The 27,068-nt window shown below is 47.4% G+C and overlaps 7 protein-coding genes across 7 annotated transcripts; 5 read left to right on the top strand and 2 right to left on the bottom strand.

Moving 5' to 3' along the window:
- Positions 1–3,827: 3,827 nt before the first annotated feature.
- HD556DRAFT_1199391 (uncharacterized protein) lies at positions 3,828–4,049 on the top strand (the record flags this gene model as incomplete). The annotated part of the gene is made up of 1 exon (XM_041296349.1): positions 3,828–4,049. A coding segment is annotated over one exon (222 nt), but the record flags the coding sequence as incomplete, so codon positions are not given.
- Positions 4,050–6,688: 2,639 nt separating this feature from the next.
- Positions 6,689–9,320, bottom strand: HD556DRAFT_1306588 (uncharacterized protein; the record flags this gene model as incomplete). Its single annotated transcript, XM_041299931.1, has 9 exons — positions 6,689–6,710; positions 6,765–7,738; positions 7,791–7,913; positions 7,966–8,078; positions 8,133–8,264; positions 8,323–8,429; positions 8,478–8,606; positions 8,657–9,030; positions 9,081–9,320. 9 exons carry the CDS (start codon positions 9,318–9,320, stop codon positions 6,689–6,691), a joined length of 2,214 nt encoding a protein of 737 aa, XP_041162557.1.
- A 1,593-nt stretch (positions 9,321–10,913) lies between these two features.
- On the top strand, positions 10,914–11,231 carry HD556DRAFT_1441004 (uncharacterized protein; the record flags this gene model as incomplete). The annotated part of the gene is made up of 2 exons (XM_041306205.1): positions 10,914–10,938; positions 11,014–11,231. 2 exons carry the CDS (start codon positions 10,914–10,916, stop codon positions 11,229–11,231), a joined length of 243 nt encoding a protein of 80 aa, XP_041162556.1.
- A 1,917-nt stretch (positions 11,232–13,148) lies between these two features.
- HD556DRAFT_1441002 (uncharacterized protein) lies at positions 13,149–13,541 on the top strand (the record flags this gene model as incomplete). The annotated part of the gene is made up of 2 exons (XM_041306204.1): positions 13,149–13,360; positions 13,412–13,541. 2 exons carry the CDS (start codon positions 13,149–13,151, stop codon positions 13,539–13,541), a joined length of 342 nt encoding a protein of 113 aa, XP_041162555.1.
- A 783-nt stretch (positions 13,542–14,324) lies between these two features.
- On the top strand, positions 14,325–17,733 carry HD556DRAFT_1465559 (uncharacterized protein). The gene is made up of 10 exons (XM_041308347.1): positions 14,325–14,540; positions 14,602–14,973; positions 15,022–15,209; positions 15,269–15,434; positions 15,485–15,633; positions 15,684–16,092; positions 16,150–16,309; positions 16,370–16,508; positions 16,553–17,211; positions 17,263–17,733. The coding sequence occupies exons 1-10, from the start codon at positions 14,340–14,342 to the stop codon at positions 17,586–17,588; spliced, it is 2,769 nt and encodes a 922-aa protein (XP_041162554.1). The 5' UTR covers positions 14,325–14,339; the 3' UTR covers positions 17,589–17,733.
- Positions 17,734–20,150: 2,417 nt separating this feature from the next.
- Positions 20,151–21,195, bottom strand: HD556DRAFT_1356902 (uncharacterized protein). The gene is made up of 3 exons (XM_041302505.1): positions 20,568–21,195; positions 20,361–20,511; positions 20,151–20,308 (listed from the first exon to the last, which is right to left on the bottom strand). Exons 1-2 carry the CDS (start codon positions 20,776–20,778, stop codon positions 20,429–20,431), a joined length of 294 nt encoding a protein of 97 aa, XP_041162553.1. The 5' UTR covers positions 20,779–21,195; the 3' UTR covers positions 20,151–20,308; positions 20,361–20,428.
- A 3,462-nt stretch (positions 21,196–24,657) lies between these two features.
- On the top strand, positions 24,658–26,406 carry HD556DRAFT_1356859 (uncharacterized protein). The gene is made up of 4 exons (XM_041302504.1): positions 24,658–25,305; positions 25,417–25,521; positions 25,618–25,727; positions 25,787–26,406. The coding sequence occupies exons 1-4, from the start codon at positions 25,119–25,121 to the stop codon at positions 26,243–26,245; spliced, it is 861 nt and encodes a 286-aa protein (XP_041162552.1). The 5' UTR covers positions 24,658–25,118; the 3' UTR covers positions 26,246–26,406.
- The last annotated feature ends 662 nt before the right edge of the window (positions 26,407–27,068 follow it).

The following is a 27,068-nucleotide window of genomic DNA, read 5'->3' as shown; positions in this document are numbered from 1 at the left end:
AGTTTTCACACGCAGATGCATTGGGTTTTAATTGGTTTAAACGAATTGAATCAACGCTCGCACTCGGCTCTGGCCGAGTCTCAGCTCTACGCACATACTTGTCACTGATTGTGACATGTTGCCGTGACTGAGTCTCCTAAACGCTGGTGACGCAGACTTCGGTCTTTAGTTCTTTCGTCTCGACCGTCATCAGCGTTGAGCACGTTCTGCTTGCGCACATCCTGCGCCACAATTTAAAGCTATATATTGAATTCCTAAAAAAAAAAAAAAAAAAAAAAAAGACCTTTTTCGTATCGTTACACCTATCAATGTTGACCGTTTCGAGGAACTTCTCTTGGACCATCCGAACCAGCCGTTTGTTAGATCGGTTTGTCACGCTTTGCGTGAAGGCTTCTGGCCTTGGGCTGACACCTCTGATGACACGTACCTGTCTATCAATGACAACTCCTCGCATACGTGTTCCAAGACTGACGTACAACTCCAATTCATTGAAAATCAGATGCAGGAAGAAATTCGTTTGGGTCGAGTGTCCGAAAGTTTTGGAACAGAGCTTTATCCAGGAATGTATAGTGTGCCAATGCACACCGTTCCTAAACCCAATTCGGACAAACTTCACTTGGTTGTGGACCACACTGCGGGCGAGTACTCATTGAACTCTATGATTGATCGGGATGCGATCAAGGGTACCAAGCTTGATGGTCTACACTCACTAGGTGCCTCGCTGCTCAAATTTCGAGAGCAGCATCCGAACGTTGAGCTAATTATGTTCAAATCTGACATTTCACAAGCTTTCCGTCGGTTACCGATGCACCCTCTATGGCAGGTCAAACAGATCTTGACTGTGCATGGTCAACGACACGTAGATCGTAACAACAACTTCGGTGGTCGAGGATCTCCGAAGATTTGGATATCCTTTATGTCACTTGTCGCGTGGATCGCCATTCACAAAATCTTAATTGATGCGCTTAAAACCTACATGGACGACTCTTTCTCTTTCGAAGTGGCCGGACGTGTTCTCTATTATCCTCCTTATGATTGCTACTTTCCCGCAAAACAGACTCGACTCTTACAACTTTGGGATGACCTTCACCTGCCGCATGAACGACCAAAGCAAGTATTTGGCGCGCCATTGACTATCATTGGATTTGAAGTCGACCCGAATGCTATGCAGGTCACGTTACCCCATCATAAAAAGGCTGAGCTGGTTATAGAGTTACGTCGTTTCGCGCAGAAAAATCACCGTTGGTCCCTGCGCGAATTCCAGCGTCTGGCTGGTTGGTGTGAATGGAGCTTTAACGTGTTTCCTCTGTTGAAGCCGGGTTTGTCGGTGCTTTACGACAAAATCCGAGGAAAGAAGAATGCATTCGCTCAAATTCACGTCAATAACGCGCTACTGCGCGAGTTACGTTGGCTTGCAGACCACGTCGAACGTTTGGATGGCTTACACCTATTCCGGTGTCTAGACTTTGAGCCATCAAGAGATGATGTTGTGGTTATCTACACTGACACGTCAGCAGCAGGAATGGGTCTCTGGTTCCCGGACGATAACTTCGCGTGCCAGTCACCATTACCTGGAGATGCTCCCCACGATTCTATCTTCTTCTTTGAAGCGTTGGCTGTATGTTCTGCTATTCACGCTGTCACAAACATGGACGAGACCCCGGCAAAGTTACTCATCTACACAGACAATTCGAATACTGTGGCAATGTTCGACTCACTTCGAGCAAGACCCGTCTATAATTCACTGTTACTTTCGGCCGTGGATATCTTAATCAGCTATAGCGTTGACCTGCGGGTTGAGCATATTCCAGGTCAGCAGAACGTCATCGCTGACGCACTCTCACGGTTTCACAATGAGCTCGTGAAAGATCTCGTGCCTTCGGCGCAGATTTTTGACTTTGAACCCCCTCGGGATGCGCTGGGGGTGGCAGAAAAATGATCCGAGGTACCACACAGTCCAAGCAACCCGTGCGGGAAGCTTGGACTCTCGAACGCTTACAGCTAGAGCGTTCACTTGCCCTTGGCTGCGCTATTGAATCCACCACAGCTTCAGCTTACGACTCGCATCTAAATTCCTATCTCAACTTTTGTCGACTTCATCACCGGGAGGTAGAGCCAACTGCGGACACGCTGTCCTTCTTCGTGGTGTGGCTATCACATCATATCGAGCCACGATCCGTGGACTCATATCTTTCGGGAATTGTCAATCGTCTGGAGACACACTTCCCGCACGTTCGTGAAATACGGACATCTTTGCTCGTCACGCGAACTCTGAAGGGTTGCAAACGTCGCTTATCTAAGCCTGTTCAACGCAAACAACCACTCACTTTGGATGATCTCACTCTTGTGGTCAACACATTCGCATCATCTACAGAGTACGACGATACGCTATTCGTGGCAATGCTGGTTACAGGTTTCAAGAGTTTGCAACGTCTCGCAGAGCTCTGCTGGCCTAATGCAAAACGACACCAATCCTATCGTAAAGTGGCGCTATGCCACTCTCTCATGCTGTCTGCAACATCGGCAAGCTACACATTACCTCACCATAAGACGAGCACTTTGGGAGTAGGATGTGAGATATTGGTGATGGCAGAGCCTGAATCTAGAGTGAATCCTCTAGCTCTCCTACAACGGTATGTACGTGCTCGCGACAGTCGCTTTCCACACCATCCACACCTCTGGCTGACTACGAGTGGCACTATCCCGACGCGCGCATGGTTCATGCGTTACCTTCGGCGTTTCTTTCCCCCAACTATTTCTGGACATTCGATGCGAGCCGGGGGTGCCACTGCCCTAGCTGCGACTGGTGTCGCGCCTGCGCTGATTCAGGCAGCGGGACGCTGGTCTTCGGATGAGTTTCAGAAATACATTCGAAAGCACCCTTATCTGCTTCACTTGCTTATACACGGTTCTCAAAATCCGTAACTCACTGGATTTGACAGCTTAACGCTCGAATTGCTTGGTTGAATTCTCGTTTGCATCAACTTCTTGTAACAGTCTGGGGATTCTAAGTACGTCATCAGCATTATTTATAATTATAATAATAATAAAAAGAAAAATAGCCCTCTAGCGCTTGGTCGAGAGTCAAACTTGACTTTCTCGACTTTTCAGTCACCAGTCGTTTGGAGGGGGCTCAGTCACCAGTCATTTGGTGACTTGTACATTACTGATTCTTTCTATTTACTATACGTACTTCTCTGTTTTCAAACGAGCTGTCACTTCCCAGTATTAAAATTGATTGCGGGTCCTCCGAGCATTGAGCTGGAGGGCCCCGCTTGCCCTAAACTCTTCGCACGAGTGCCTATCACCAGTGCAGGTTGATTCAATTCTATAGATGATACCTACATAACTACCACGACTACTGAGTCTTTTCAAAACCATGGTACTGTGTTCACTTCACGTCCTCACACTAAACTATATCCATGAAAACGTTGTCAAGAAGCTCGTAATGAAACTCCCTGTAGTAAAGAAGCCGGACGAGTCGCTCAAATGCCCAGGCCCCGCATTCATTGTTCCGAGTCACACCCACCCACTATGATGACGAGACGGTACGCCTCTTTCTGAGGCCGAATAACTGTTCAGTGACGAAGAGGACCAACCACAAGCTGAAGATGGTATCCTTGAAGAAGATGAAGACCATCGGTTATAGAATGTGTTTGGCGTGGATTCAGCTGCTACTGGAATATGAATTTGGTGGTATATTGACTAACATCTTACCTGGTTTTTGCTAAAATGGATGTATTGATAGATGTCAAACTTACGTTCGTTTATGGCCGCCTTACACAGTGCCGCATAGGACGTAGATTCATGATTCATCGGAGAGCTCAAAGTACCATGCTTCATTCGTGCAAACTGAACCTACCGGCTGCTCATGTGGAACGCCACGTCAAACGCGAGAGCACTTATTACGTGGCTGTCCGCTATTCACATGCCAACGCATCCACTTGCGCGCAGTATCCCACATCAGCATACTCAACAAGATCCTGGGTATGGAGAGGGAGATAGAGGCGCAAGCAAAACTCATTCATGAGCCTGACGCTTTCAAGGAGGTTGCCATACTAAGACATCCGTCATGTTGACAACCCTTGAAGCTATGTGGAGATGGCTCCGAAATGTTGAGTGCTTATGGACCCAGTCGACGGCTGGTTGGAAACTCGAATGTTCAGTAGACAATAGTTCGACCACAAGTTGGTGATGGACCTTGGCTGGCAATCTGCTGGCATTACAGATCGGTGCCATCTGTTTGAAGGCACAACCACGCAAGAAGAATTTCAAATAACAACATTCAGCTCATAAAAACCAGCCGTCTTCTTCAGAATTACCTGATTTCTTATCACAAGAGTCACAAATAATGTGTTTCTCCTCTGCATTTGTCCTCGCCGTCGTTGCTGCTTTAGCCTCATCATCTGTCTCTGCCATACCCCCTCAGGTTGACGAGGCTGGCGCCACTCAATGTCTAAACTTTTGCTACACTGATGAAGATTGCCAACACCCTGGCTGCACTCATCGGACTTGCGTGAGTATCAGTAGTTTTCGTGGTTCTGATAGCCTGACTCACTTGCATGGCAGATCCTCAATTGGTTCTGCGTAGTGAGTCGTGTTTCTGCCCTCGCATCCAAGCAGTATGGCCATTGGCACTGACGCGCGAGTGATTAGTGATTTGCAGATTTGATCAATGGACCACGATCGCATTCAGATCCCCCCTGGTCGCTACAAAATTTAACATAAGACCGACGTTATTCTGTAACATGCCCTCAAACTTTCCTGGGTCATCACTACAGTAGGACCAGGGCCGTTTGCTCCTATATCTTAGATGATAAACCTCTTGACGACGTCTTCGGAGCCACGCACGTCCATCCAGTGAATAGTGCTCGACTGATTTATCGAACACTTTTTCAAACATGTTACTTCGTTGTACTTGATCTGGAGTTCAGTTCCTGAACCGGTTTTGGGGGTGGCCCCGCCAGGTCCCAGGATCGATTGATTGATCCACAACGGTCGTATCAGTCACATCAGAGTCAATGTCGAAGTTAACGTTCACCCATGGCTATGCCATCAGTGAATTGAGGAGTCCTCGATATTGTACCTGTGGGACTTACAGAAGGATATAATTTTGCTCGTGCTAGGTATAGGCATCTATAGTATGAAAATTTTTAGTGGTATTCAATATTCAAAGTTCGCACCTTAAATTTTCGCAAAAGTAACCTGATACTCACCGGCAACCGTAGACCTCGTACTAAACTGTATCCATAAAAACATACTCAAGAAGCTCGTAGTGAAACTCCCTGTAGTAAAGAAGCCGGACGAGTCGCTCGAATGCCCAGGCCCCTGCGGCATTCACCGCTCCGAGTCACACCTATTGATGTTTGTCCTTGCTTCTCTCATTTACCTTTAGAGTTGACACTACCTTCTCGATCTTATCATCTTCGACACCACATGTATCGCAATCTCTTCTTGAGATCCTCATAGCACTTGGCTTCTCGTCCGCATGGACCTTCCGCTCGTCCTTTCTCCGGTAGCCTTACCTAATCTTTTGGACTCGCGTATTTAGTTCCAATCGCTCTGTACAACACCTCAGTATTGTTCTCGAACGTACTGAGGTATGCAGACTCTCTTCTCTTGCTCGTCTTACTCTTACTGATGTAAACCATAGCGTGTCTTCGTCCGCTAGGTATATACATTCAATATAGTATTGTTCTCGAACGTACTGAGCGTGTCTTCGTCCACTAGTTGCACTAGCGCCTTTAACACCCACCATTAATGATGACGAGACGATACACCTCTTTCTGAGGCCGAATAGCTGTTCAATGACGAAGAGGACCCGCTACAAGCCCAGGCGTCCGTGTCATTTTGATGCAACAATTTGCTGCAGTTGCAGCGCTGCAGTGATGCATCAACGCTACAGTGGGGAGCAAAGCAATAGTGATGCATTACTGATGCATTATTGATGCCTGGAATGGCATCAGTAATGCATCAGTAATGCATCAGTACTTAATGCATCAGTAACGCATCAGTACTTAATGCATCAAATCAACAATTCTCAAAAAAGGGAAGCATCCCATGCTCGTACATGATCAACAATACCTCCCAGTATGGTCCACATCCCGCCGCCACCTGGTCACCTCCATACACTCCACACAGATCCTTCTGGCAGCCCCGCCATCAGTATCCATCAAACCATCAAAAAAGGGAAGCATCATACAGTTGTACATGGTCGATATGGGTCCACATCCCACTGAAAATATTCTAGGACGCGAGCCAACATCATACGTCGCTCGTCTTCGTCCATTTTGGCACGCGCTTGGACCTATCTCCCCTTATCGCTCGGATCCTTCAGACTCCCTTGACTCTGATCTTCCCCTCGACTCTGATCTTCCCCTCGACTCTGATCTCTCAGTCTCGCTGTCCAACACATATAATGTACTACTAGTTTACACTCTGGACCTTCGGAGATTGATTGTAGTATGTACACCTCGTATCTCATAAATTTCAGTCAGTTAGCTGTATTCTACCTCCAGCGAACCTTACAAGTACAAGCGCACTCGATATACCACTTATTAAGGGGATTAAATTGATGACACAACTGTATTCATCACGAGAAAAACAGAGACTACATGTGTTACTAACAGCATCAAACATTACTATGGTACGAGAAGCAAATTTGTGATCATGACATAAAGACATGGGCTCATGCCTTTGTTCGCCTTTTCCTGTGTCCGTTAGCATTGAGAAAGTGAGAATATACTAAGATGTCTTGGACGTACTTTGCAGGAATCACGCTGCCCATAGTCAAGTTGGGAGGACACTTCATCATTGATGCCCCGACATCCCCCAGAACAGGTGGATCTTCCCTACCAATGCCAACGAACGTCGAACCACCTGACCCGATAGTGTCAGCGACATCATTCCGCCTGGACTTGATTGGAATTCGCTTTGATACACGAGGAGCTGCACCGATATCAACCGCCGGATTCCGTTTCGTGGCAGTATTGGGGGCAGTCAAATGACCCAGCGTATTGCCTTTGTCAGCAGTAGCGTGCGATGTCTCCGTTACCGCACCAGACTTGGTGAGAGGTTTTGCTTTGGGTTTGGCCTTGGGTTTGGCTGTGTTCATGGGCGGCGTGATGGTGGGGGTGGGTTCTATAGCAGGATTGCAATTGACTTTGGCAGCCGGGAGCTTCAACTTGTGCTTGCGCTTAGACTTAGGAAGACCAGCACCAGTATGAATGCTGTCAAGGTCTTCTGCGCTGTCATCTGCAGGATGATTTGCTGCCGGAAGAATGGGCGACTGACGAGTAAAGTGAGGAAGAACCTCATCCTGTTCAGCTGTGGTGGTGGTGCGCTCGGCAGAAATTGGGGAGCTCAAGAATGAGGACAGGCTAGGCATCTCCCACCCCTGTGAATCAAGGTTGCTAAAATTCCACATCGTGCCATATCGCGTGTCGTGTTGCATGTCATAGTATCCTGGTACAGTACTCCTAGCATCGGTGAGTGAGGGTGCAAATGAGCTGAATGCCGGGGGGAATGGATTCGGCATGGTGCTACCGCCACCCAAAAACCCCATCGCTATAAGATCAGCATGAGAAAACGATGACCCGAACACCTCGTTCATCCCATCCACACTAGTTGGATCGGGAGGCAGTGTACTAATGTTGTGCCAATCGAATGATGCGTGAAGTTGAGCCTGCGCAAGTGATGCATCAGTTTGGGCTTGTCCGAATGGTACATTAGATTGGGCCTGTGTCGGAAAACTGTTAGATGACATAGGCAGGATGATGAAACGGCCTTACCTCGGAGTTAGACGTGGATTGATCAAGTTCATTGAGTAATGCATCACTGATGCCGGCTTTGGTATTACCAAAGCCTGACAATGCATCAGGCTCGGCCTGTTCGAATGATGCATTAGATTGGGCCTGTGTCGAAAAACCATTAGATGACATAGGCAGGATGATGAAACGGCCTTACCTCGGAGTTAAACACGGATTGATCAAGTTCATTGATTGATGATGCATCACTGATGCCGGCTTCGGTATTACCGAAGCCTGACATCATTGATGCATCAGAGGAAGTAGCGAAGCCTATCAATGATGCATCAGAAGTTGCATCAGGCAGGCACGAAACAATATAAAGACCTGGAATATTCCAATCCATGGAACCATCGCATCCTCCATTCATATCCTCTTCACCATTGTCGCATCCTTCAAGTTCTTCAATCTCATTGCCATCTCCAACACCTGGCAGTAGTGGATCGCGCTTGTTCGCAGCTGATGGACGAGTATCGGGGTGAGTCTACAGTGATTTGGACAGTAAAGATCGGCTTACGGAATATCAACTCAGCGTATTGCTGGTATGCCGCAAGGAATGTGTTGTCCTTGTCAGGGCACAATTGAGAAAAATTACTCCCAGCGGGAGTTTCTGATGGATGGCACCTTAGTAGTGTGAGTTCATTAGTCATGTTTCTAGTTTGGTGCACTTACGATAATGAAACGATGTCCCAATCATGCCTCGGCTCTGGTCCAGCGCACATGAAGGAGACTATGAATCGAGTTTTTTTCTTGATGAGACGTGCGAAGCGCTGGCATATGATTGGTAAGTCATCGATAGCTCTATAGGTCGTGTGAGTATATCAAAATCACAAACATAAGCCAGTACTTACTTTGCGATAGCGTCAGCGTCAGTTTCATCGTTGTCATCTTCATCGTCTAACACGACCCTCTTTACCTTTTTCTGTCTACTATACCTCTCTCTCACTTCCTCCTTAACCTCGTCTGACTCGTCTTCCAGGAGCTCCTTGCAAAACCTTCGGCTCAATGCCATGCACTGGCCAGCTGTACTTATGTTACCTGCCTCTTGTTCGGCCTTGACGAGAGGCTTGATGCGTTCACTATAGACCATGTCCATGTATATCTCTTCAGTGGATTTCACGCGTGACTTCGGTACCAGTGCCGCTTCGAAGACGGACGTGTCCTTCTTCAAGCCGCGGTTTTTCTTGGATGCATTCGTCCGCCAACGAAACCAAGTTTGTAATTGCTACCAGAGGCCTTAGTGGTCATAAATTGTCAACACATTTGACGACTTACAGCTTTACGTGAATCCACAGCATCAGTTTCTGCGGTTTGTTGCTCCTTTTCTAACATTGTTTCATTAGCGATACCAGGGAAGAGGATAGCTCGCTCGGGCCATCTGCTAAACCAATAAAGATAGATTTTTGGCCAGAAGAGCGTGTATTCTTTGTCCCCGTCGTGGATTGCAGTATACTCCTGGAACTGTTCTTGGAGCCATAGGTACTGTTCCGTAGTAGTCCACTTAGCTGGCAGCATCTGGCAGAGAATTTTCAGTCATACGCCATACTAATAGTGGAGCCGTCATACTTTTTTTCGCTTTGCACAATGATAGACGAGTGTGTCCCTTCACAACGTCTATGTCCGTCTTTATATCGCTCATTGCCAAACAACAGATCAACATCGCCCATTGAAAAAAAGGAAGCTAATTTAACGAACTTACTACATGATCTGATCACAAGGCAACTTTTCATTCCGTGACTGATGATGGTTTAAATGAACAGCATGGCATACTATACTCTCATAATCAGATAAGTTCACAACATCGCATTGAGAGCAAGCGGGAATTACCTGGACATTGAACGTTGAACGTATAAGTTCAGAATATCACACAATTGAGAGCAAGTGTGAAATCACCTGGACAGTGGACGTTGAATGTATGAGTTCAGGACATAGCACAATTGAAAGCAAGCAGGGAATCACCTGGACATTGAACATTGAACGTATAAGTTCAGGACACCGCACAATTGAGAGCAAGCACTAAATCACCTGGACATTGGATGTTGAACGTTCGAATCTTTAGCAACGAACATATACTATACTCTTATATTCAGATAAGTTCAGGACAGCGCATTGAGAGCAAGCAGAGAATCACCTAGGCATTGATATGGAAGGTTGAACATCGGAAATCGAAATATGAAAGGTGATTGACGTTCAAATGTTGAGCAACAAACATATACTATACTCTCATATTCAGAACATCGCATCGAGAGCAAGGAGAGACCCACCTGGACGACATTAGAAGTTAGTGGATACAGGAACCAGTCCAATGCAATGTGCAATAGCGTGCGTGATAGTAGTTATTGACCCGGAGTGTTTGCAACATTGAGTTCCAACTTCCTAGGCATTGATATGGAAGGTTGAACATCGAAATCGAAATCCGAAAGGTAATTGAATGTTCGAGTGTCGAGAAACAAACATGTACTATACTCTCATTCAGAACATCGCATCGAGAGCAACTAGAGACCCACCTGGACGACATTAGAAGTTAGTAAATACAGGAACCAGTCCAATGCAATGTGCAATAGCATGCGTGATAGTAGTTATTGACCTGGAGTGTTTGCAACATTGAGTTCCAGCTTCCTAGGCAATGATATGGGAGGTTGAACATCGGAATCGAAATCCGAAAGGTAATTGAACGTTCGAGTGTTGAGAAACAAACATGTACTATACTCTCATTCAGAACATCGCATTGAGAGCAACTTGAAGGAGAGAATCACCTGGGCATTGATACCAGTCCAATGCAATGTGCCATAGCGTGCGTGATAGTAGTTATTGACTCGCAGTGTTTGCAATTAGTACTATATGATTGACGTATAATGAGACCATTTTGGCTGAAAGTTTGTGTGTCTTGCTTGCCAATTGCGGTAACAATGCAAAGCCATACTCAGTCAGCGCTTCAGCCTTAATTTCATCACACACCAAAAGACTGGCAACTCGACACTGCTTGTTCTTACTGCAAGAGATATTCAAATGCAAAGTGCGCACTTCTCTCTCTGTTCTAGCTACTGATGTGTACCAAAAGACACAGTAACTGCGCCGTCATCATCAGCAAGAAGAACAAACCAAAATATGATCAACTTGAAGAGCGCCATTGGTATGTTTCAATCCATAATGAACATTACAAAACCATCTGACCAATGTCAGTGCTTATACCCCCACCCAAAATCAGTTGAAGACTTTCACAAAAACATTGGTAGTACCATTGATGACGACTGGGTCGTCCTCAGGGACGAGATTGATTTTGGCAAACCGTCGAGCGAGGGACCTGCTGCTTGCCCAGCACCCAGACCACAGGAAGAGCTTGCGCCCCGAAGGCAACCTCAGAGACCTCTTGATACGTCATCCAACCGTTGGGAGACCTTTCCACTAAGGATTCAACCAGCATGAGCGGTGAGTCACACTTTACTGATAATTTGACAACTTTATATCTAACTGTTACATCAAACAGGACCTTGCAGATGTTGAAATGGTACGATGCACATTATCGTCACTGTATGTCAAAATCTCACACTGTCTATTGACAAGTCCTCCAGTGACTGGTCAACATTCTCGGTGTTGTCGCAAAGAACCCGAACAATCCCAATTTCAACTAGGTCGACATCTTTAGTGTCATCGCAAAGAACCCGAGCAGTCCCAATTTCAACCAGTACATGTTCGCCTCGTACTAGGAATCCTGGCCGCCACTTGCGTTCTGCTCATGCATGTCATGATTGACCTACAGGGTATACTTCACGCGGTGAGCTACTATACCATACTGCTCCTGATATCAATATTTTGTATTAATCATAGAGATGCATCAGTGATGCATCAGTGTTATATACAGTGACTCATACTGTCTGAAAATGTCATACCGGTGATTCCAAGCGCTGGAAATTGATTTCCAACAACACCGTTTAGGTCTAAGCAAATTTTGATATCAACATTAATGTCCGGGGTGAGTGCACCGCTATATCATTGGTAGCAGTTCATAAGACTGACCCAAAAACTACTGTAACTACCACCGGCGATTTTCTCTAGAACTTTACATCGACCGAGCGACTGTTAAACCAGAAATACTACCACCGTGTCAATGTTCATGATGCAGGGTGAGTCTTTCACTATTAATGGGGGCATTTCTGAGGACTCATCCAAAAAAACATAGCGTCTTTCAGTTTACCCACTCCCAGGATACCTGTTAAGACCATGCACAAAGGGTAGGACTGATTCCAAGGGGCTTGGCTTCAGCTCGTGCGCTGCGCCCCTTACCCGAGTATGTGCCCTTAACTTCAGAATGAAGTCCAGAGAAAGTCCAGTGAAGTCCGAAGGACTTCCGGAGAAGCGTGGGAAACTTCGGAAGGACTTTCCGGACGAGTGCGAGAAACTTCCGGATGAGTGCGGGAAAGTTCCGGAAATTACGATGGAGTTTCGTCCTGACGGGAATATGTATAATGGCTACTCAGGACTCGTCCTGAGTAGAAGGAAACAGAGGAAAGGCTGCAAGGACAAAGTCCGAAGCAGAATAGGTCCGGAGGACCGCGGGAAAGTTCCGGAGGAACTTCCGGAAACTCGGAGGAATGGAGGATCAGATGAGTGGATGAGCGGAGGAGCGGAGGAGCGGAGGAGCGGAGGAGCGGAGGAGCGGAGCTCCGGCCTAGGGAATTCCTCCCTAGGCCTGAGATGGATGATTACTGAGTCGGAGGAATAGAACTGTTACGAGGACTCAGTGTGAAGACTAGTGCGAGGACTAATATGTGTATGATATTCAGACTGAGGAAGTACAAAGATTCTACAGAGTTTATATACTACAGAGGACTTAATGGAGAGTCAGTCAGCGCAGTCCGAAGCTATGGGAGGCTGTGGACGGAGGATGTAGAAAAGTCAAACACTAGTCTATCGGAAAATAGTAAATGAAGACGGAGATGAAGACATAGGAAAATAAAGCCGGAAATGAAACGAGGTACGGAAAATGAGGAAGTCTAACTCAAGAAGGAACATACAAAGGGATAAGGCACGGAAGATAGACGCGGGTCGGATCCGGATGTTCGGAAGTCCAGAGACAGGTGATTACCATAAGGGGATGGGCGCTGATTTAAGGTTTGGGTTCGGACATGACAGATAGGTCGGATCCGGAGATCCGGAGATGTGGATATCAGATGCAGGAGTACAGGGATCCGGACGGATAGAGGATTGGGTCTGGAGACATGGACAGGAGGTCCGGAGGTCCGGATGAGGCGTGGGAACATCGTCGGATGTTGGTCCGGAATGCGGGATATGACAATACCTCTCAATGCAAGATCCACCGATCCCCTTTGGCTCGATATTACCATGACGCCCTACATGGCCGAACCCGAGGAGTTTGTGACTGTGCATGAGGGCAGTTTAGAGTTTGAGGAGGCCGTGAACGCTATGGCAGAAGAGTGCTTTTTATACTCTTATCAAGGAATATTCTATAATATGCCTTCACAGCGCGATCTAGAACCCCCTTTTTATTGTGTTACTCAGGGCCGCTACATCGGAGTTTTTCCATCACACATCTGGTGAGTTTTCACATTTTCATTCATCTCTTTTATATGTAACACTTGCCATAGGGATGGCGTGAAATTTGAACTCCGGACACCAGGCAATCGTGTTGCTACGTACTTTACTGTTCGGTCACTTGTCCTGGGAGAACAGAAAGTTCATCGTGCCATCCGACGTAGGCTTGCAGCAAGCAGGTGACACACTAGTAGGTTCGATACCATACTTCGTTTGGTAGCATTGGTTGACATCTCAGTGCCAGCTTCAAGGCGTCATTGCTGTTTGGACATCATTGCTGGTGAAAAATTCATTCCGGCCCTAATCATGTCTATCTGTGGCATCGTGTTTGGTTTGCACCGCTCTGCCCATCGTATCTCCATGCATCAATCTCATTTGTTAGTCTTCGACTACCTATTCATGTCCATCGTGTTCGTTTTCTGCTAAATGAATGCTTGATTTTTTTTCTCGTAGCGACTCGAACCGTAAATGTGAGATCAGTATGGATGAATACTCTTCGTTCAACACCGTGACAATCAGTGCAGAAATCAACAAAGAATGTCTACAGATCCTACTTGTGCCGTCGGCTCTTCTGAGGCAGGGACATCTTCAATCCAGACAATATACTGTGAAGTAACGTCCAGAGTACCAAAGAAACGGAAAAAGAAACCCAAGCTCAATGTTTACCACTCAGTCCCAGTCCCTTCTCGCCAGCATACTGAATACCAAGCTCATCAAGACGGGTCCATCACCTATACACTGAAGCGTCTCAAACCTCCCAAGAATGCTCAAGCAACTATCAATAATCGAACTCGCGCGACAATGACTCTGCATGATGCGGCACCATTGTCAATCCCTGAGCCATTCGATGACCTCCCGCTTGATGTATCATTGGACTTTTTAGGGCAGCAAAGGAGACAACGAGCAGCAGGCGTATGTACACTATAATGTTCTGAGTCCTTTGACATGTCGCTCACCGTTATTCAGGATCATCCTTTGTTGATGTGGTTGAAGCACCGAGAATTATTTCTGCACGAAATGATCCGTCTTGAAGGAAGATGTAATAGACTTGGTGCTCAATCTTGCTCGGAGTGTAATTGTCCCAGCCCAGAGTATAGGTGTCGGGACTGCTTAGGGTCAGAGATCTATTGTTCACCTTGCATCCTGTTGGCTCATGTGCGCCACCCGCTTCACCGATTGGAGGTATGCTTTCATGTCTGATTGGGAGATGAGGATGTAAGGCTAATATCTAATATCAATACAGAAATGGAACGGTCAATACTTTGAGCGAATCTCTCTGAAAACCCTGGGCCTTCGCATCCAGCTTGGCCACACCACTGGCCTAAAATGTCCTAACCCTCGTCGCGCATTCAATGATGATTTTATTGTTGTCGACACCCACGGCATACATGAAGTATCTCTCGACTTCTGCAGTTGCGCAACAGCCCAAAGCCATATACAACAGCTACTTCAAATATCGTGGTTTCCTTCGACAACGTCAGATCCAAAAACTGCTGCGACATTCCGCGTTCTTGAACACTATCACCTACTCTCATTTGAGTCAAAAGTATCTGCCTTCGAATTTTACAATGCGCTCAGCCGGATGTCCGATAACACTGGCTTACTTCCCATCAAGGTAAACTTAATTTTTAGGTGCCTTCAAAGTTAATCCAGCTTCCTCCAGGATCGGTATGATTCGTTTACACGGATGATACGCGAGTGGCGCCACTTGAAGATGCTTAAGCGCTCAGGGCAAGGTCACGATCCCAGTGGTGTAGATGGGACGGTTGAGGGCGAATGTACTGTATTGTGCCCGGCATGCCCACACCCAGGGAAGAATCTCCCAGCCGGTTGGAAAGATGCTCCTCAACAGTAAGTTTAAAGCGAGCTCCAGTCTGGAGGGGAATTTCTACTGATATAGGTACTGTTAGGTGGCTATATGGATTATTCCTCGCTATAGATGCGAACTTCCGCTTAAAACGCAAAGCTGTTTCAAGTGACAGTGTTGACCCAAGCCTGAGTCGAGGCTGGGGATATTTTGTCGAGGATAAAGCATATAAAGATTTCTTGCACAGCAGTGCGGACAGCGTCCAGGAGGTTCGTGGTTTGAATTATTCTTTTTCATATATTAATGGTTAGATTTGCAGAAATCAACGTGTTCAAGTCACAATGCTGTAAACATGGCTGATACGAAATCTAACCGCGGACTCGCTACCACTGGTTTAGGTACTGTCGACTGTGCCCGCCATAACATGAAACTGCCCAATGCCGTTGGGGATCTTCAAAAGGGTGAAAGGTAAATTGTCATTTGCATCCAGCAGTTGGCGATCTAACGCACGCATGTAGATATATTAACATGGACTACTTGTTTTTCTCAGCACTACGTCATACTGTACTCGACACTCTCAATGTATCCTACGACATCGCATGCCAGTGGCACAAAAAATTATGGCACCGCATGAGTGCCTTTCCGATTTCGATGCATCTCTCGCATGCCGTCAAGACAATCTCATTTTTCGTGCCGAAGTTCCACCTTCCCGCTCATATTGAGCAGTGCCAAACATCATTTTCATTCAATTTCAAGAACGGGGTAGGCAGGACTGACGGAGAAGCACCAGAACGTGGCTGGGCCAACATCAACCCCGTCGCTTCAAGCACCAAAGAAATGGGGCCTGGCGCACGGCGAGACACCCTTGATGACTACTTCGGAGACTCAAATTGGAAAAAGGTTGTTAGACTTGGTGCGTTGATTTTCGTGAAAAAAAATGGCAACTTAGATTTTTCAGGTCATACTATGCTTCACAAGATAAAGAATGCATTCCCAGAGCGCGAGAACCATCGTGAAGCCTTTGAGGACCTCAATGATGGTTTGCGAGGCGAATATGGCGCCGCCCTCGAACAATGGAGAGAACAAGTGGAGGCTTGGGAGTACGACTCTACACAGCCTAATCCTTTCGAACGAAAGGCAGAAAGTAAGCACGAGACAGTGATGGTAATGCTTATGTGCTCATTTTGATCTTGACGCATTGCAGCTGTCACTATGGCTTCGGTACGACTAGAACTGGCTAGGGAGGACGAGATCGACCTTCAAACAGGAACTTGCCTTGCCCTACATGAGGATTGCACGCCTAGCATATTAATTAGTACTGGCTTAGAACTTGAGGAACAACAGTGAGTGTACTGTTACTTTTATGACATTGTTCTTACTTCAATAGACGGCGAATGAAAGCAAACAGAGCTGGCCTCGGAGTTCACGCAACAGATAATCAAGAAGGGAAGATGGTTCAGCAAAGCAACACTCTCCGACGGAGGATTGATACCTGGATGAAGATGCAGGAACTATACATGCCGTCACTTGCTGCACTACGTGTGAGCGAGAGTTCAGTATCTGGCAGCGTGACTGCTGCACCAGAAGCAATCAAGCTCTGGCTGCCATCCCAGATCAGCAGGACCGCACCTTGCAACAGCCGCCTCCAGGCCATCGAATGGAAGCTGCGGTATGCACAAGGTCACGATGCACTTCGCTCTCTGCGTTCAAACTTACGTGCTCAGACTGCAATCCTCAAGTACAAGGACCGCAACCTCCGTGGACAAGGAGCAAACACAAGGGCACGGAATACATTGAAAGCTGTTGAGGCGAGGATTGAGGCTGCTGCCAGGACTTATGAGTATGCGCATAAAGCCCTTGTGGTTCTTTCACCGCGAGTGAATCAGACTGGGTGGCACTCATCACTGCGACCGCTAGACCGAGCTGACGTCCGCTCGATGACGGACTTATTATGGGGAGAAACAGAGGGAACGAGAAAGTTGTCGTGGATTTGGAATATGCGGGGAGCAGCTGCCAACGAGATCGACAAGGACAATGCCTCGGAAGGTAGGTGGCTCTTCATTTCATGGCTTCCTAGTCAGACTCACGGACAAGCAGACATGCGAATAGAATGGTGCAAAGCCAGGGCACGGGCGATGCGCTGGACAGAAGAGGTGGAATTGTTGAAGGAGGAGATGCGAAGGATTCTGCAATTTTTGGAATGGGACGCGCAGCGCTGGGATGAGCGGGGCCTGGAAAACACGTTAGAGGATGCAGGTGAAGATGAACGCGAGGGCCGTATGGCATACGCCAAACGTCAAGCTTCCTTACGTCGAATGCTTGCTGAGTCCTTCAAGACCAGCTGGACCGACACCTTGGCACTGGTGGACACATTTGATCACAACTCGCTCGTTGCTCAGCAAGACATGGACATGGACACATAGTAGACCTTTGTTGTAATATTAGTAGATAAACAATAAAGGCAATACATGTGTAACGACAGGCACATGCGAAACAGCGGGAGGGCGCGAGAAAGTGAGCACAAGTAGATAAATAATAAACGCAATACACGTGTAACGACAGGCGGGTGTGATAGCACACGCGAAACAGCGGGAGGGCGCGAGTAATGGCAGGTGGGTGTGATAGCACACACGAAACAGCGGGAGGGCGCGAGTAACGACAGGTGGGTGTGATAGCACACGTGAAACAGCGGGAGGGCGCGAGAAAGTGAGGTCATGTGCGGGAGGACAGTGGGAGGGCGCGAGTAACGACAGGTGGGTGTGGCGCGAGTAACGACAGGTGGGTGTGATAGCACACACGAAACAGTGGGAGGGCACGAGTAACGACAGGTGGGTGTGATAGCACACGTGAAACAGCGGGAGGGCGCGAGAAAGTGAGGTTGTGTGCGGGAGGACAGTGGGAGGGCGCGAGTAACAACAGGTGGGTGTGGCGTGAGTAACGACAGGTGGGTGTGATAGCACACGCGAAACAGTGGGAGGGCACGAGTAACGACAGGTGGGTGTGATAGCACATGCGAAACAGCGGGAGGGCGCGAGAAAGTGAGGTCGTGTGCGGGAGGACAGTGGGCACAAGACGGCGGGAGGGCGTGACAAAGTGAGGACTGATGCATCAGAAAACGAAAAGGATGCATCAGCGAAGAAAGGACTGATGCATCACAGAAAACGAAAAGGATGCATCAGCGAATGGAGGGGATGCATCAGAAAACAAAAAGGATGCATCGGCGAACGGAGGGGATGGTGGTGGGCATGCATCAACCTGGAGTGGGCTGATGCATCAGCGTGAGAAAAGCAAAGGTAGAATTGCACCAATGATGCATCATTGGTGCGCTACAGTTGTACTGTTTAATGCATCAATATGACACGAACCTGTGACAAGCCGAAGATCATCCGTCATAGAATGGGTTCGGCGTGGATTTGGCTGCTACTGGAATATGAATTTGGTGGTCAATTGACTAACACCTTACCTGGTTTTTGCTAAAAGGGATGTCTTGATAGATGCAGAACTCACATTCGTCAACAAGTCTATGGCCGCCTTACACAGTGCCGCACAGGACGTAGATTCATCGGAGAGCTCAAAGTACCATACTTCATTCATGCAAACTGAGCCTACCGGCTGCTCATGTGGAGCGCCACGTCAAACGTCGGAGAGCACTTATTGCGCGGCCGTCCGCTATTCACATGCACACGTCAACGCATCCACTTGCGCGCAGTATCCTACATCAACATACTCAATAAGATCCTGGGTATAGAGAAGGGGACGGAGCCGCAACCAAAACTCATTCAAGAGCCTGATGTTTTCAAGAACGTTGCCATACTAGGACGTCCGTCACGTTCGTCAACATGAACCCTTGAAGCTATGCGGAGATGACTCCGAGATGTCCAGTGCTTATGGACCAAGTCGATGGCTGGTTGGAAACTCGAATGTTCAGTAAATAGTAGTTCCACCCCAAGTTGGCGATGGACCTTGGCTGGCAATCCGCTGGCATTTTCAAATAACAACATTCAGCTCATGTATAAGAACCAGCCGTCTTGTTCAGAATTACCTGGTTTCCTATCACAAGAGTCACAAATAATGCGTTTCTCTTCTGCATTTGTCCTCGCCGTCGTTGCTGCTTTAGCCTCATCATCCGTCTATGCCCTACCCTCCGAGTCACCATCCGTCTCTGTCATATCCCCTCAGGCTGGCACCGCTCAATGTCAAAGCTTTTGCTACACTGATGAAGTATGCAAAAAAACTGGTTGCGCTTATGGGAAGTGCGTGAGTATCAGTAGTTTTCCTGGCTCTGATAGCATGGCTCACTTGCATGGCAGGTCTTCAATTGGTTCTGCATAGTGAGTTGTGTTTCTGCCCTCACATCCATGCAGTATGGCCATTGGCACTGACGCGCGAGTGATTAGTGATTTGCAGATTTGATAAATGGACCACGATCGCATTCAGATCCTCCCTGGTCGCTACAAAATCTATCTTATTTAACAAGCATATAACATTTGACTTGAGACTGACGTTATGCTGTAACATGCCCTAAAACTTTCCTAGGTATACAATACACCGTCGTACAACCATCGACGTATCCAAGTATCATGATAACCAAACACGAGTGCGGTCCCGTCTGTTTGAACTCAAGACAAGTTTTGCATTGCGCGTTTCCATCATGTCAGGTCGTCAAAAAGTATCTGGTCTTGTGCGCACCTCAAAAGGTTCAAATGAAAAGCGATGAGTGAGAGATTGGGATGAGAGACCTGGAATTCGAGTGAGCATTCTGTAATTACAAGAAGTTATATTGACCGATCGATTGATGCCCCTCCAAGATACCAACCTGCAGCACTATTGGGACCATGTCCATGGGTGAACTTCGACATTGACTCTGACGTGACTGATACGACCGTTGTGGATCAATCGATCAATCCTGGCAGGGCTACCCCCAAAACCGGTTCGGGAACTGAACCCCAGATCAAGTATAACGAAGTAACATGTTCGAAAAAGTGTTCGATGGATCAGCCGAGCACTATATTCACTGGATGGACGTGCATGGCTCCGAAGAAATCGTCAAGAAGTTTACCGTCCAGATATACTATGGAGCAAGCGGCCCTGGTCCTACTGTAGTGCCGACCCAGGAAAGTTTTAGGGCATGTTACAGCATAACGTCAGTCTCAAGTCAAATGTTATATGCTTGTTAAATAAGATAGATTTTGTAGCGACCAGAGGGATCCGAATGCGATCGTGGTCCGTTGATCAAATCTGCAAATCACTAATCACTCGCGCGTCAGTGCCAATGGCCATACTGCACGGATGTGAGGGCAGAAACACAACTCACTATGCAGAAAACACCTTGGAACTGCCATGCAAGTGAGTGATGCTATCGGAGCCAGGAAAACTATTGATACTCACGCAAATCCCAAAAGCACAGCCAGTTTTAATGCATACTTCATCAGTTTGGCAAAAGTTTTGACATTGAGTGGCGCCAACCTCGTCAACCTGAGGGGGTATGGCAGAGACGGATGATGAGGCTAAAGCAGCAACGACGGCAAGGACAAATGCAGAGGAGAAATGCATTATTTGTGACTTCTTGTGATAAGAAATCAGGTAAATCTGAAGAAGACGGCTGGTTCTCATATATGAGCTGAATGTTGTTATTTGAAATTCTCCTTGCGTAGTCAAACAGATAGCACTGATCTGTAATGCCAGCAGATTGCCAGCGAAGGTCCACCACCAACTTGGAGTGGAACTACTGTCTACTGAACATTCGAGTTTCCAACCAGCCGTCGACTGGGTCCATAACCAATTGGAAGTGCACGGTGTCCCGAACGTTTGACTACCTGCTATGAGTCTTGTCGCGGTGAGTAACAGAGCGCTGTGGTCCTACATCTCGTAATTTTGAACCACACGGAGACGGGAAGAATAGGAGGTGCCAGTGTAGCCAGGAATCACACAATGTAGGCTGGCTGGGTAACACTATGAGACTGGAAGTGGGTTCGAATCGCCGGGAACACTGGAAGACCGTGCGATTCATGCAACAGCTTTGATCAACGTGGCATTTTGCCTCGTCACAGCCGCGTCACGAGTGTGTCAAAACGACTACATCAACGAAACACCTGCTAGTGGATGGGATAGGTTCTGCCTAATTCTTGTCGTGCAGTATTGTCCGCCGAGGCATAACCATTCAAGTTGCCAAACACTTTTGTAATATAAAAGCAAGCCATCTTCTTACTGTCACCAATGTCCACCCTGCCGCCTCAAATAAATCATTCGAGCACTTCAGCAGATCATACCACTTCAAACGGACAATGTGTCTCCTCGCCCTTGCCTTTATTGTTGTGTTGACAGCATCTATAATGTCTGTCACAGCAAAGCAACCGCCGTGTAGCGCCGGGCGGGACGACTTTTGCGAAAAGGATACTGACTGCTGCGATAAAACCGACGTTTGCGAGGCAAGCATATGCAATCCCCGCGAGTCGCGACCAAGACCCTCCCGGCCACGAACAAACCGATTTGCACGTAGCGACACACTAGTGAGTGTTTCCGCCTTCGCATTAGTGCTGTTGTTGATCGAAGAATACGTAGAACACTGCTAGTTGAGAAATGAATAGAAGCGATATTGAATGGAAGGAGTACATGATATGAGCGTATGAAGTATCTGCGTTTGGGGTAAACAAAGCACCATGGGCCAGACCGGCCAGCCATAGATCCAAATGCGTATTAGCTAAAAGACGCACAGTTTAATCAGATCAAAAGTCCACTCTTCGCCATCTTTCACTCGTTCACTCGACAAGGCGGCGAAGACCTGATATAAATTATCGACCTCTCTGGGTCCGAGGGTCGTAATATCATATCTATTAATATAAGTAGAACATCAATCATGCTTACTTGCCTGGGACCCTTGTGGACATTCGCAAAGTATGCATACAGGCCGCAAATCCCTATGGGAAGCCTCGCTGACAGCACAGAATTGGGTAGGAGATCCAGCTTTATGAAAAGGAAAGTGGTAATATCGTTGACTGAATTTTCAGCCAACCCTTTGAAACTGTACTGCCTGAAACAAGCGATGTGTGGCTCCCACAAGGTGAAACATGTCAGGTAGCTCGAGTACATTCTCTGCGATTCTACAGTGTATCCTGATGAGGTAGTTTCGTGTTTGCATTCTCTGTGATACAGAGAACGAGAATCAGAAAAACGACAGGTAGTTCATCGCAAAGCAAGGAAACTTGCGCAACAAAATAACTTCGTCACGTCACAGCGGATTTGGCAGAAGGACCACACTCGGCGACCAAGTTCGTGCAAAGATTGACAAAACCCTAGTGTCGTCAAACACGGGTATCAATATCGATATAAATGGAGAATTTTAGATGGTTGTTCTTCATCTTCGACCACGGTGGGCGTCCAGAAAAGACGGTCATTAGCATGAAAATTTGTCCGCTGCTAGGCTAGTTGTTGAATGCACACCAATCCAACATATGTCGTTTCCGAACAAACGTGTCCCACTTCATATGATGGGCGAATGTGAAAATCATCTTTCACGACGGGGTTCTACAGCCACGCATCGCAGGGCACCACGTCACCTAGCAGGGATGGCAAGGTAAGTGAATTCATTTGGATTAACAGCAAATGATAGACCAAGGACCGAAGGCTGTGCACGACCGTCAGCATCAATCGACACGTTAGACTGCCATTCATCCTTAGGGAACTGAAGCGCAGATACTGTACCCTAGTTAGATCGCGGTAGACGACGGATGTATTGCGTACCTTATCCCAGGTGTGAAAAGTGTGGAGCAGCAAAAAAGAACTTGCAATAATAGAGAGCGCTGGCAATGTCCTGAGAATGCGGCGGCATAGCTTTATCCGTGTTGCCCCCACTGCCTGTAACAACTCACCAGACGCAACTTCTACGTCTGTCAGATTATTTCATACCTGTCGATGTGCCATCTGCCTGCTAATATGACACGAGGTATGCTCATCAGAAAACACGGGGGATCAGTGCCGCGTACCAGTACAAGTTGATCTATCTTGCTGATCAGGTGCCTGAGGCAATCCACACCATCTGAGAATCTTCAAACGAGCACAGTTTTCAAATTCTGGATGAGGATGTGTGTCTTCCGTCTCTATGCCCTTAGGTCCCAGCGGATTTCAGGCAGGTCCGTTTCGGTCCTGATCGAAAAGCCTTTTGGTATCAGAGATCGCCGGCGGAGACCCGAAGATATGGCTTCGTCCGTGACACCTTTGCCAAGCCCGTGTCAGGTTTGCTTCCAAGACAAGATGCCAACGTGCTGCATGTTCCTGCCGAGGTGACACGACGAACATCCGAAAAGGTGCTAAATTACCGGCGACTGCAATTAGGGAGACATATCGAATCTGCCTCCAATCCCCGTTTCTCTTCGGCTGGCCTTAAATTCATACATTGGCTCCAATAATGAATACTAGTGGGAAACGGCACACCTTTTTCTCGGAACTTTGCCTACAACGTGACCGTGTTTAGTTCTCCCTTCATACCAACGCAGACCTTAGTGTTTCAACTTTCACGATATGAAACGCATTTCAAAAAATCATTGGATGCGGCGAGGCCAGCCTGATCTATCTTGCCGATCAGGTGCGACTCCTCAGGTCATTCATATAACCTGGGAATTGTCGTACGACTTCAGTTTATTCGGAACACATGTGTAAAAACTTCATGCCTACTGCGTGCCCCATACCATCAGGTTCTAGTGGATTTCAGGTACAGTTCTTGATGAGCAGAAGAAACGCGTGTGAGAATATTACAGATATAGCCGCGATAGATGTCCTTTGATCATGAAACGCGTTACTGTGCATGAAACGCAGTGCTTCTTTGCTATGATCCTCGCCTCACAAAAAGCAGCGCGGTTGAATGTGAGTGGAGATTGCCTGTCTTCTGTTGTGACATGCTCTACCTGCCAGAGTTGGATTGCAGTTGAACTGAATTTTCCTCAGCAGGACCAAATTGAAGGACAGCAGTCGTTCCTTCGGACCTTTGCATATATGGCAGTGGCGCGCGGGGGGATGCCCACGCCAGGACCTGACTTAGAGCATGTTAGTGCTGCATACAAACACGAGGGAACGCCACCTTGAGTAGATTCGAGCTTAAATGCGAACATTTCTGATGAAACCGCAGCAAAGAGAAGCGACGTACAAGTAAAAGTATACAGTAAAGCGGGCACGAGCACGACTATTCGACTCACCGAGCGCTTATATGGTAAAAGATACTAGGATCGCAGAAACTACAACAAGCGACTGACTAGTCGAATGCTGAACCTGCACTAACTTCTTCCCGCACTGAGTAAAAACCTTGCGCCACTGTACGTAGTATTGATCAGTGATTCTGATTAAACCTTTGAGTTTGGATGTGATTTGTGCACTGACTGTCTTCGCATTTCGACTTTACGCAAACCTAGCTAGTATTCAGACGTTGATAAGATTCAGTTCGAAGGTGGACGTGTTTGTGCAAGAGGATGGAGAATGCCGGACACCAAAACGCCAAACAGCGCCATACCTCTGGACCTCTCCGGAGTTTGGACTGCTCAAAATTATCAGATCCAAATTCCGTACTTGTATGACTGGTTGCCGTCGTATCTTCGTTCGATCTCTATATCCTGAGTATCTCCATTGACTTCCACATTCTCCAACATCGTTGGCGCTGAGCAGGACGATGCTGACGCACTCCGAGTCCCTGAAACAACAAAAAGGCCAGGTTCATCACGCAGCGACCTACCTGCGTCGTCCATGATGCGGGCAGTTTTTAGTCTGACACAGGTCAAACTCTTATCATGATTGGTATCATGATTACGGGCGCTTCTCGTGTAAGTTCCAGTGAGCGTGGCGCGCGTTTTCCGAACAGGCCGGGGCACGTGTTTAAAACCTGGGGAAAATCCCTGCCCGCTCATCATTCCGTTTATCATCTGATACAACCATCGGCCACTCCACTCTTTGCCTAGTCCTCGATTATCATGGCGAATTATTATGACGAGATCCCGCTGAAGCTCATCGAATGGATCTTGAAGCAGCAGATGTTTTGGGTAGCTACGGCTGCGCTGCAGGGAGATGGGCATGTTAATGTCTCTCCCAAGGGCACTGCGAATTGTTTTCACGTCGAGAGTCCTACCAGAGTTTGGTATGAGGACCTTACGGGCAGTGGTATGTGACCTTTCTTATCTTACTTGAGGAGATTTCTTCGTTGTTCAGCGTCGGCGTACATTCTGCAAGGTTTTACTCCAAGACTCGTATTCTGATCCGTATGGTTCCCAGGTGTCGAGACGATTTCGCACATGCGCCAGCCCGGAAACGGTCGTATTACGATTCTCTTCAACGCGTTCGAAGGACCCCCTAGAATCCTCCGGTTGTGGGGAAAAGGTAAGCATATTCTTTCTATCTATCCTGCATCCTACCCATTCCTACGTCCTTTCTCATTTTCAAATCCCAAACTCCGGTCTCACTGACCCATCATAGGCACCGTATACGAATTCGGCACGCCAGAATACAATGACTTCATTCCCCTGTCCGACCGCAAAGCCGGCTCGCGCGCGATCATCGTCATCGATGTACAGAGAGTCGGAACGGTTTGTTATTGTATTTCTTCCACGTAATGGCCAATTAAACCAAACTTCCTGTCTTCTAGTCATGCGGTTACGGCGTCCCATTTTACAAATACGAGACCCAGCGTACGGTCCTCGAGCGTTGGTGTGACTCGATGGAAATTTTTGATCGTGATGGCGAAGCTCGTCAATCCCCTCCCCCGTATGAATCTGAGGCCCCCGTAAAAGACCCGCGTGGGATCAAAGCGTGGTGGACTGCTGAGAATCTCGAGAGTTTCGACGGCCTCCCGGGCCTACAATCCGCACACGACAGCAACATCTCGCCCATCAACACATTCGACAAAAAGGCCTCGCATCGTAGTATTGGTCAGATTAGGGCTGCCGCCGAGACAAAGGCTACGGAGAGAGGTGCCAACGCCAACGCCAAGTCGAATTCGAGGGAAACAATGAGACTGTTGATGGCTTTTGGAGTGGGGGTCATGATGACGGTGGGTTATGTGAAATTTGCTGCTTCACGTGTCCCGGTGTCTTTGAGGGCGTGACGTAGAAATGGTTCCACATATGAAGTATGTTCTCAAGATAGTTAGAGTAATTATGTGCGTTCTCAAACTTGTTTCATCATCTCGTCATAAGGCAGAAAGTCAAGAACTCCAAGCCAATTTGATCACGTCAGGGAAGGAAAGAAAAAAATAAAAACAAATAGATGGCGGTGTGGAATATAGACGAATGGAATCAAACAGCTGACATTGCAAAAGAGTAACAGAGCGTTACGTGATGCATATCATTGAAGGGGATGACTGAAGAAACAAACTGACTTCTTCATATATCTTCCGGATAACGACATGCATCATTATCATCAACGATAACAGGTTCTTATCCTACGCCGGCCATGAACCTGAGAGAAAGAGCAGATATGCATGGGCACCAGCACCATATCCACGTATGTAGTCAAGTAACGCGCTGTACATTGAACAGGCACAAAGGTAATGGCTTCATGAACGTGTACCCAATCATGATGCTATTCGGACTTCCAAATACACCGGTGCCCGGAGAAACGACGCGAACACTGTATAGACCATCCACGAATCTGGGAATAATGCATATGGGACTTGATTCACTGAGATCCGGCTCCGTCAGGCATTAAGCAAGGCACACAAGGTCAATTTTGGTGGAGTGAGACCGGCAGACATATGTACATTTCATACGTGTCTGGAATATTAATATATGGAGAGTTTCCCCCCTACGTTGTAAGCAGTGACAATAGCCGGTCCAGGGAAAGAGCGCCAAGCGCGAGTAATAATGTGCATGGACCATCTAAAATCTAAGCGAGATATCAGTTCCTTGAAGTGCTGTTCTACTTAATAT

Source organism: Suillus plorans, assembly GCF_016647745.1.
Source record: "Suillus plorans strain S12 chromosome Unknown HD556scaffold_16, whole genome shotgun sequence".
Lineage (NCBI taxonomy): Eukaryota > Fungi > Basidiomycota > Agaricomycetes > Boletales > Suillaceae > Suillus > Suillus plorans.
This window is presented reverse-complemented; position numbering and strand designations above follow the sequence as displayed.